Raw genomic sequence first — 11,241 nt, 5'->3', positions numbered from 1 at the left:
CTTCACCCTGGCAGTCGTTTTCAAAAATGTTCGGTTTCAGTGAACTGGTGCTGTGTTTGCGTGTGGACGAACGGCCTAACCGCGTAGAAAAAGCTGCGGTTTTAAAAATAACCGCGTTCGTGTGGACAGGGCCTTAGACTTTTGAATCTCAGAGGTAACCATTTAATGACTATACATTTTCTGGCCTACCCAGACCTTAAACAATTAACATCACTTTATGTCGATAAAAAAACAGCATTACTAGCATCCCACTTCATGTTCTCCAAAAGTTGCCCACAAATCTTTCAGAGTTTGATTTGTCCTCTAACCCCATCGATTGCTCCTGCTCCCAGACAGATTTTATTTGGTGGATTATCCACAATCAGAACGTTTTGAAGCAACCAGAAAACATTTTCTGTAAAACCTTCTCACCAAGTTCAGATTTTAGAGCAACAGACTTTGACATTGACAGCTGTGTGCACAAGAAAAGACTCACAATTGTTTTATCTGTATGTTTGTTACAGTAGTAGTTATTTTGTCATTCTTGGTTTATAGGTTCCATTTTTATCTTCAGTATTGCAGTATTCTACTGAGAGGCTATAGATCACCTGGACAGCAAGAATGTTCCTATGATGCATTTGTGATTTTCTCCAGCTATGATGAAGTCTGGGTCATGAATGAACTGATGGAGAATCTGGAGAACAGTGTTCCACCTATACATAATTGAGTGAATGTAAACATTTCTGTGGAACTAGTTACTAAATAATAGTTAGTTGAAGCAGCTTGAATTTTTTTACAGTGTATGTAATAATTTAATTATTCTAAAGTAATTTGGTCATTATTGCAAAGTGAACTCTTTCAGGCTAAATCAGACGCTTTTTGGGTTTATTATGTGATTGGCTGTACCCCTAAACATGCCTTCACGCTGTGCAAATTTGGTCAGTTATAAAGTTGTTCACTGACAAGCTGCGCAAAATATGATCGTGGTTTTGTGCAGCTTGTCAGTGAACAACGGCTCTGTGTAGTAAATGCTGCTCCACGTGAAAGCACGCACGTGATGGAGATTTACCGCTGATTACAGAACCGGCTTTACTGACGAGATGCGCGTTAAATATCATGCGATATTTATCGTGCAGCCCTAGGACAGATTAGTCTTAGAAAGCACCCGGCAAATCGCAGTTCAAAACAGCGGCATCCACAGCCGTCAGAATCAGCCGCATAAACCGAGCGATGAAACAGCAGTGTATAAAACGGGTATATGAAACAGCAGCTAGCACTCTCAGGCCGCACCTGCAATACAAATGTAACCAGGGCATGAATAAAAAGTTTAACTTCAATAATGGACTTCCCCTTTAAAGGGATACTCCACCCCAAAATGAAAATTTTGTCATTAATCACTTACCCCCATGTCGTTCCAAACCCGTTAAAGCTTCGTTCGTTTTCGGGAACACAATTTAAGAAAACCGGGAGGCTTGTGACTGTCCCATTGACTGCTTAGTAAATGACACTGTCAAGGTCCAGAAAAGTATGAAAAGCATCGTCAGAATAGTCCATCTGCCATCAGTGGTTCAACCGTAACGGTATGAAGAGACGAGAATACTTTTTGTACGCGAAGAAAACTAAAATAACGACTTTATTCAAAAATTTGTCTCCTCTGTGTCTCTCCGCATCACCGTATCGCCATTTTGGAGAATATCCGCTGAACGTACGCTGTTCTATGTCAGCCGTGAGACAAGGATAAGTTTTCTACGTGTATTTACGCTTTGATTTGAACGAAAACAGCGCATCCGTGGAGCGCGGCTGACACAGAAGAGTGTCTGCTTGCGTTCAGCGGATATTCTCCAAAATGGCGATACGGTGATGCGGCGAGACACAGAGGAGACGAATTGTTGAATAAAGTCGTTATTTTTGTTTTCTTCGCATGCAAAAAGTATTCTCATCGCTTCATAACGTTACGGTTGAACCACTGATGGCAGATGGACTATTCTGACGATGCTTTTCCTACTTTTCTGGACCTTGACAGTGTAATTTTCTAAGTAGTCAATGGGACAGTCACAAGCCTCCCGGTTTTCATCCAAAATATCTTAAATTGTGTTCTGAAGACGAACGAAGCTTTTACGGGTTTGGAACGACATGGGGGTAAAGTGATTAATGACAAAATGTTCATTTTGGGGTGGAGTAACCCTTTAAAACCCACAATAAATTTCTTACCTCCTATATGAAATTCTTAAACTACAGCAGACTTTATGCGAATTGCGCTCGCCACTCCACTCGCACACACTCCTAATGGCAAACACATATTTAGACTGTGACTTACGACTTACGAAAAAGACTAGTAAGGCGGACAACTCACCAGCAAAGAGCAAAAAGGGGATAGACGGCGAAAAAGACTATTACTGCCCGCAGAGCATAAACACACGTTGAAGGAGTCACCACGCAATGCTTAAGCAGGCATCTTTTATGCTGCCTTCACGTGCTATCGGAAATTTCCTATTTCCCACTTATGAAGTCGTGATTACGAGCTTGTCGTATTCAAGTGCTTTAATGTCGGAAAGAATAAAATGTAGCATCCCATTGGTTGACTATCATAAACATTCACCGCGCTACACATGCAGTTCGCTGACAATTCTGGAATTTCGGTCAAAGGCAAAGCCTACATGATTATTTCACTGCTTATAAAGCATACAATATGCTTCGAATGATCGTTCATATCTAGCCTATAAATACACGACTTTAGCGATATGGAGAATTTAAATATCTAATTATATAAATATCTAATAAAAAAATCTAGGCATAAAATTTTGCCTAGATAAATAAATGTGCACATATTTTTTCTTAGTTTTAAATATAACATTTAAAACCCAAAACTAAAATTAATATGATATATAATTGTATAGAAAATTGGATTTTAATATTACAATTCATCTATTCAGAAAGGTACTTCTTCATTCAAGATTTACGAAATTAAGCACAAGCCTACTTCCCTTTGACATCCTTTCACCCATAGTTCCCCATTGTTGAAAATCATGGCATTTGTTCCTCATAATTTTATGACCTCAACCAAGGCTGGCTTACATTTTTATGACCGGTTGAGATCACTCAAGATGACTTTCTTTACTGTAAGTGCTTTCATTATATATTTTTCCATAAGTGCTGGAGAATCATGCACAAAAGTAAGTTTTTTTCCATTTAAATTTGCTATATTTTTTACTGTTGTCAAATGTATTCATTTTATTTATTTATTTAGATTACTGAGAATCTGCACTACTCATGCATGGGAAGAAACCTCAGTTACATACCACCCAGTATACCTTCCTCTGTTCAAACTCTGGATTTCAGTTTTAATGTTTTGAAACACTTACAGAAGACTGTTTTCCCTGTTTTGTCTTTCCTGCAAGTCCTTGATCTGTCCAGGTAAGTAATATTGTTACCATCTAAATATGTATGTGTTGTAAATAATATTAATTGATGTATTTGGTTTCAGATGCCAAATCAAGCACATTGAAAATGATACTTTCTACAATGTGAAGAAGAAAACAAAATATTATAATATAAAATATTATATTATATTATATATTAGTAATTTCCTAATTAACCTTGTTTTTCAAGGGAAGGGAAAAGGGAAATTTCATAGTATGTATATATGCACTTTTCAGAGCTTGACTTTACTCTTTATCTATCTATCTATCTATCTATCTAATAGTAAAGTAAAAAGGCCTTGGTGTCTCTCAGACAGAACACGAAGGTTGTAAAAATAAAAAATACCAAAAGTAAGTTGAAGTAAAAAGCAAAAATGGTCATTTCCTGTGTCTTTCTTTCATTTCTAGATAATAAAGAACATGGAGTACTCATGTTCTGAGAGAAATTTGACTCATATTCCCAGCAGTCTTCCCTTCACTGTGATGTCTCTGGATTTCAGTTTCAATTTCTTGAGCTCTTTACATAAGTGTGCATTTCCTGTGTTGGTCAATTTGCAAGTCTTGGATCTCACGAGGTAAATTAACACTCATGAATCATTATGTGTTACAATTTATACATGTTAGCTATTTTTTTTTAAATGTACAATTTTTTTTATCTTTTTGCCTTTCAGATGCCAAATCAAGCACATTGAAAATGATACTTTCTACAATGTGAAGAATTTGACTACTTTGATTCTCACTGGAAACCCTATTACATATTTTGGACCTGGATGCTTAAATTCTTTACATAATCTACAAAGACTAGTTCTTGTAGATGTTGGTCTCTCATCATTACAGCTTCAAATGAATAACCTAACCAAGCTGCAGGAGCTTAGAGTCGGGACAAATAACATCCAGTCCATGTCTCTCCCTCCATTCATGAGCACCTTCAAAGACTTCAGTTTACTTGATCTACATGCCAATAATATATCCATCATCAAAACTGATCACACTGCTGTGTTGCGAGAGATCGGCAGAAACATGACTTTGATCCTCTCTAGCAATCCATTATTATACATTGAACCAGGAGCTTTCAAAGACATTTATCTCAGAGAACTGAACATCCGATCTGCCTTTGTTTCACCTGCTGCTCAGAAAGCTGGTCTAAAAGCTCTATATGGTCTTAATGTCAAAAGGCTCATGTTTGGAAAGTACAGGTGTGATTACAAGATTTTGTCATCAGATGCAAACTATTTAGATGGTCTTTGCTTTATTAATTTTCATGAGGTATATTATTACATGAAAGAAAAGCATGATGTGCCAGTTAGTATCTTTCGCTGTATGATTAATGCAACAATTGTAGCTGTGAAGGGTGGTATAATTCGTGAAATAGCAAATGTGCCATTTTATGAAATCAAGGAGCTTTATTTGATTTCCAATCAATTAGATACTGTGCCAGGCAAAAAACTTGCACATCTCCATACTTTAGAAAAACTAGTATTTACAGACAACGTTGCAACCCAAATTCCAGACTTCATAGACATGCCTAGTCTTCAGTATGTGGATCTGAGTTCAAACCAAATTACATTAACATCATGCTGCTCATTTTTTTCTGGCACCCCTCAGTTGAGGTATTTAAATTTGAGTCTAAATCCACAAATCGGTCTTTCTATAGGACCATTTGATGGACTTGATTCCCTTGAGATTCTAGATTTCCACCATACAAGGGTTGTAGGTATGGGATACCTTTCTCTTTTCTCTAACTTAAAGTATTTGAGATATCTAGATATTTCTTATTCAAGTATCACCTTTATTAACATATTTTGCTTTTATGGACTGAGGAATCTTAATGTTCTTAAGATGGCCGGCAGTAATTTTCAGGGTGATGTAGCTAGATATTTGTTTAATAATCTCACTTTTCTAGAGCATCTTGACATGTCATATTGCCGTGTGGTAGAGTTACATCCAAGCTCATTCAAAAATCTTCAAAGGCTTAGACTTTTAAATTTGAGAGGAAACAATTTAATGACTATAGATTTTCTGGCCCTCCCAAACCTGAAACAATTAATTTCACTTTATGTCGATAAAAACAGCATTACTAGCATACCACTTCATGTTCTCCAATCGTTGCCCACAAACCTTTCGGAGTTTGATTTATCCTCTAACCCCATCGGTTGCTCCTGCTCCCAGACAGATTTTATTTGGTGGATTATCCAAAATCAGAACGTTTTGAAGAAACCGGAAAATATTTTCTGTAAAACCTTTTCACCAAGTTCAGATTTTAGAGCAACAGACTTTGACATTGACAGCTGTGTGCACAAGAAAATACTCACAATTGTTTTATCTGTATGTTTTGTTACAGTAGTAGTTCTTTTGTCATTCTTGGTTTATAGGTTCCAGTTTTATCTTCAGTATTGCTGTATTCTACTGAGAGGCTATAGATCACCTGAACAACAAGAATGTTCTTATGATGCATTTGTGATTTTCTCCAGCTATGATGAAGTCTGGGTCATGAATGAACTGATGGAGAATCTGGAGAACAGTGTTCCACCTATTCAGCTTTGCCTTCATATGCGGGACTTTCAAGCAGGGAAGTCCATCGCCTCCAACATTATCGATGAAGGTATAATGGGCAGTCGTAAAATCATTGTGGTTGTGTCTCAACACTTCATTGATAGTGCCTGGTGTCGATTTGAGTTTGAATTAGCTCAGTCTCGCTTTATGATGGAGCGCAATGCCAACATCATCATCATCATTCTGGAAGATGTGGAAGAGAGGAAGTCTAAGAAAGTGTTTGGACTTCATAAGCATCTGAAAAAGAACACATACCTAAAATGGAGCAGAGACCCTTTGAGTAACATGAGATTCTGGATACGCCTCAGGAAAGCTATTATTGCCACAAACCAATAATATTACATGTATATTTGTTGCATAAATGTTTTAAATAAATACAATTTTGCCTCATTTTCAACCACAAAGTTAAAGAAGAATTATTGCATTTTTTGCACTGCAAAGCTCCATTTAAAATGGCAAATAAAGGGCTTTCTATGGACTATGGGAATGCATGTTGGAAATTAATAACTTCCCCTTTGAAACAAAGAGGAGAAGTGAGAGTTGCTTGCACACATGCAATACTAAGACAATAGAGTATAAACAGATTTGTCAAATGTGCTTTAGACAGATCACAGCTTCATACCAGCTGATGTGTGAATTTGTTAAGTTTCAAATCTAGTGACAGAAAAGCTCCTAGTTTGCTGATTGATCTAGAATCTCCTGATTGACAGTGTATTCTTTCTCACACCAAATTTTCCATAGATCTCACGCAAGATCATTATTATCATATGGGGAACGGATGATTTTCCTAGGCTCAGTCTTATTTTTTGGTGAGTTCTGGACAAGGACAGGAATATACCACAGAAATAACAACACAATATAGTTAATAAAGTTCATATTTATGTTTTAAAGCAAGGTTCTCAGAGAATACTGTTTGTTTATGCAGGCCCAGTAATATAGTAGCATTTTATAGTAGTGTTATTTATATTAAGCTATAGTATTATAAACATGCAGGGCTTCTGACCTTATTTTGTATTAATTTGGCTTATGTTCTGCTGAGATTTTCCCAGAAGCCAAAATATTATATTATATTAGTTATTTTAGAATATAGTATATTTAGTTATTTTAGAATTGAATATATTAGTAATTTCAAAGTTTAATGTTGATTTTCAAGGGAAGAGAAAAGTGAAATTCCATAGAACATAATTTTGCATGTTTTAGAGCTTGACCTTACTCTTTATCTTTCCCTTCCAGGGGAACTCGAACTGCGTCTCTAGTGGTCACCATGTGGAATGACTTCGGCGTGACTGGTGTCTGAAGCACATGTTTAAGCACGACAATAACATTGGCCGGTGACAGCCTATGACGTCACTACCAGCATGACCATAGTATAAGTGGGTGCCGGGAGAATGCGTCATCCTCTTCTTCATCTTCAGGGACAGTTTTGCTTGAAGCACGTTTGTTACAGTAAGAACACTGCTCTTTCTTTCACTATGGCGAGCACTAGTAAGATGTTTTAAATGTGTGCTGATCCGTGTGATGTGTCCCCATTTTGTGACACCTGACGACACATATGATCTTTGCATCTTGTGCACCTTGCGTCTGTTTGGGTGAGGAGCATGCACACGTTGTCCTCGAGGAGGCAGCATGTGTTTATTGTGAGCTTTTTACTATGAAAAAGTAATCGTTTGTCTCTCTTCTCGAGGGAGGAGAGACAGCCATTGGTTCCCCATGGTTCAGGACCTGCTACTGCTGAGGCATGGAGGAAACTAAAATCATGGAGTTCTCAGGTGGACCTGGCTGAAGAGTTTAAATAGGGTCTTTCTTTTTCACGCTCTTCGGCCGCAAATGAGAGTGAACTGCTGGATGAGGATGTGCTGTCTCTCACATCCTCTGACCCAGTGGCAAATGCTCTGCTGGACTCCTACTCTGCGTATGCAGAGCTACTTGAGGTTTTGGAGCCCGCCATGGTGAGGCTGGACTTGCCGTGAAGGTGAGTCAGGGAGGAAGTCCCTTGGGGCCGCTTGGATGAGCGCTTCTTTTCTGGCCATAACCCTCCAGATCAAGTGAACCTTCCGTTCCTTCAAGATTTCCATGTTGAGATCAAGAAGGCTTTTTAAACTTTTTGGCACTTCCATTGAGACCGTGGTCAAGAAGTTTAAGGAGGCGAAGATGTGCTCAGCTGCCTCCAAGTCCTTCATCACTTGAAAGTCCAGGTCTGAGCCCTCGAGGGATAACAGACTTGAAGGCAGCTGAGCATGAGTCAAAAAGAAAGAGGCAAGACTTGAGGGAGGTGATCCAGACAAGGTGCTCTCAATGCTCTCGTAAGTCCCCTATGCTGGACCGATGATGTTTTTAGCTGTTTCTATCTACATAGAGCTGCCTGTTGATAGTCTGAATCTAGGTGTACTCCAAGTGTGGTTCCTCCAACCATGTCTCCAGAAGATATCTGCAAGCTTTAAGAGCTGTGTGTGGGAGCTACAGTGGGTGAGTAAGATCCATTTCACTACCTAAGGTTATTACCCTCCCCTTGACGCATTCTCATCTTTGTTACTGTTAGTATTCTTGTATCTCTTGTATGTATGCTCTGCTTACCTCTTGCAGCACACCTGGGGCCTTCATTCTGTACCACTGACTTTCAATACTGTGTAATGTGGCCCTCCATGGGCCTCCCCTGTCAAAAGTCAGTTGAGGATCTTACCTGGGCCCCTCTCTCCCTTCATTCTGGTGCTCTACTATGCCTCCCCAGTTAGGTTCTCCTTAGTCCAAGTTGTAGGTCTGTGTAGCCTCCTTTGCCCTTTTTGTGCCCCTGGATTGAGTCGATGATCTTCACCTACGAGAAGGTATAGTTGAGCATTCCGCTTCCCGGGGGCAGGAGCTTGACTGTACCTCCCTCGAGCTCCTGAGGGCTGCTTGTAGGAACATCTCTGGTACAGAATTCTGGTTCCCTTAATAACATGTTGTTAAGCTTTTATTCTTAGGCCTCCCTGTTCATGTCATCACTGGATCTTGACACAGAGTTGTTAGGCCCCCTTCAGGGGCCTGCTTGGTCATCAAGATTCCAAAGCAGCGCTGCATACTCAAGTTGTTAGGTCTTTTCGGGTATCCTTGATGTCGTAGCTTCCAGGTTGAGCCTGGTGGTACTCCTCTCACCTTTGAGTGGTATTGCGTACCCTGCTCTCTGACGATGGAGGCCTGTCAGATCCTTCAGGCTGAAGGAAGGGCTCTGATACCTTGCCAGGTGTTCTGGCTTCAAGAAGCCACCCTGGGCAGGCCACTCATAAGGCGAGCTAATTCATATCTAACCCTGCAGGGTTCTTTGAGATTTAAGCTCCCTGTAGCCATGTTTGCAAATGCTCTGAGCTTCAGTTCTCTTCATATTTGAGTTGCCGAGTATAGCAGTGGTCGAGAAGTTTAAAGGTGCACTAAGCAATATTTGAAAAACACTTTTGACCACAGTGTCGGACGAAATCCCAAAACACACTTGTAGCTAATCAGCAGTAAGGGGCGTGTCTAGTAATGATAGAGAGAAAAGAGTGCTCAATTTGAGTGCACAGGACGGATATTAGTAGATCGACAATAGATAGAGAGAGATGGCAGATAGAAAAGAGGAAAATATCAGAGGAACAAAACATTAAAAAGAAGGGTTACAATCAGGCAAGAGGTAGGACCCGCGTCAATATCGGAGCAGCTTTCCAGCAGTGGAGAGAACTCAAGGAGCGGGAAGGCCTGGAATCAGATGCAGATGTTGCGTTGTTACTTCTTGATAGGTGAGTAACTTGTCTGTGTTGGGTTTTGTTTGAATATGCTTGTGTGTCATCTTTGCTTGTTTCCGCAATTGTCGTTGCCATGGATGTGTACGTATGTGTGGGGTGGTGATATCAAAATAGGGGTGTGATCCTGTTGGGGTATGGACGTGTTTGTTTTGGTGCATTCAAATATCAGCATCAAAGATGTGCTCAGCTACCTTCAAGTCCTTCATCACTCGAAGGCCCATGTCTGAGCCCTCGAGGTAAAAAGAACTTGAAGGATGAGCATGTGTCAATAAGAAAGAAGCAGGACTTGAGGGAGATGATCCAGACAAGGTGCTCTCAACACTCTTGTAAGTCCCCTACGCTGGACCAATGTTGTGTTTTTTTGCTGTTCTCCTCTTATTTGAGTTGCCGAGTAACTCCGCTCCTGGAAGTTCCGCTCTGCAGTCATGACAGGTCGTCAGACCCACAATGAACCTCCCTGTTATACTCAGTGTTGGGGAGTAACTAGTTACATGTAACGGCATTACATAATTTAATTACAAAATAAATGTAAACAATTACAAAGGGGATTACATTTGAATATTTACACACATCCACATACAGATTTAATTGATTTCTTTCCCAAATGGCACTGATTACGCTGAGACATACGGCCCTATAATTTCCGCGATGCGGAAAACACAGACTGGTTCGTAGAATCCAGTCATAAAAACGGAATTCCTATAGCCTAACGCGGACGGAATATGCCACATTTTGGACGAATAAATCAAAAGTAGGTCAGTACACTTGAATCAAAACGCGATATGGACTAGTGTCTGTGAATATTAAGCCGCAAAAAGACAATATATGAATCCTGCACGTTCTGCGTGTCTGTGGAAATCAGGCGCGGACTGGCCATCGAGAGAACCGGGACAATTCCCGGTGGCCTGGCAGCCGATTTGGCCTGCTATTTTAATATTATTATTGTATAGTTGCCTGCTGAATGTACTAAAGCGATAATTTCCATTCCAATTCGCCATTCGATAATTAAATCTCGGTAACACTTTCTGTGAAGCCCATATTTATAACACATTATAAGGGTATTCTTAAGGCATTATAATGAATGCATAATGCATTATAAAAGACCTTATAATATGTTATATCATCTTATAAATAATCATAACAACAATTCTAATACATTATATTTTAATGTGAGCTATGTTAATAATTTTGTTAATAATTTGTTAAATTAATGTTAATAATTTCAACTGAAAAAAAAATGCAATGTTTATATGTTAGGTTACATTTTATTTTGATGGTCCCCCTAGTCTATTGACTATAAGCAACTTTGCAACTACATGTCAACTAACTCTCATTAGAGTATTAGTAGGCTTAGGTTAAGGTTAGGGTTGGTAGAATGTTGACGTACTTGCAAAGTTACTTATAGTCAGTTTGTCTGTTGGGGAACCTTCAAAATAATCAAACTGATATTACATTAAAAATAGTTCAAAGCAAATATGTCTTATTACACATTCATCTGATCTATCTGATCTTATGGCTGTTTGAGAAAAAAATAT

General features: G+C 39.2%; 1 protein-coding gene and 1 long non-coding RNA gene across 2 annotated transcripts; one reads left to right on the top strand and one right to left on the bottom strand.

Moving 5' to 3' along the window:
* Window positions 1–1,125: 1,125 nt before the first annotated feature.
* Window positions 1,126–2,472, bottom strand: LOC107747451 (uncharacterized). The gene is made up of 3 exons (XR_001640803.1): window positions 2,333–2,472; window positions 2,191–2,262; window positions 1,126–1,269 (listed from the first exon to the last, which is right to left on the bottom strand). It is a non-coding gene; the product is annotated as an uncharacterized LOC107747451 (long non-coding RNA).
* Window positions 2,473–3,078: 606 nt separating this feature from the next.
* On the top strand, window positions 3,079–6,343 carry LOC107747448 (toll-like receptor 4). The gene is made up of 3 exons (XM_016561951.1): window positions 3,079–3,152; window positions 3,227–3,393; window positions 4,070–6,343. Exons 1-3 carry the CDS (start codon window positions 3,084–3,086, stop codon window positions 6,285–6,287), a joined length of 2,454 nt encoding a protein of 817 aa, XP_016417437.1. The 5' UTR covers window positions 3,079–3,083; the 3' UTR covers window positions 6,288–6,343.
* The last annotated feature ends 4,898 nt before the right edge of the window (window positions 6,344–11,241 follow it).

The sequence above is a fragment of the Sinocyclocheilus rhinocerous genome, unplaced genomic scaffold (genome assembly GCF_001515625.1).
Source record: "Sinocyclocheilus rhinocerous isolate Xijiao unplaced genomic scaffold, SAMN03320098_v1.1 scaffold2664, whole genome shotgun sequence".
In the NCBI taxonomy this organism is placed as follows: Eukaryota; Metazoa; Chordata; class Actinopteri; order Cypriniformes; family Cyprinidae; genus Sinocyclocheilus; species Sinocyclocheilus rhinocerous.
Note: the sequence above shows the minus strand (reverse complement) of the source record. Positions and strands in the feature narration are given on the sequence as shown.

Bases quoted from the DNA above. Each gene is read 5' to 3' on its own strand.
- LOC107747448 (XM_016561951.1), top strand. From the start codon at position 3,084: ATGACTTTCTTTACTGTAAGTGCTTTCATTATATATTTTTCCATAAGT. The intron at 3,153-3,226 runs GTAAGTTTTTTT...TTATTTATTTAG, and splicing joins CTGGAGAATCATGCACAAAA to ATTACTGAGAATCTGCACTA. The intron at 3,394-4,069 runs GTAAGTAATATT...TTTGCCTTTCAG, and splicing joins CAAGTCCTTGATCTGTCCAG to ATGCCAAATCAAGCACATTG.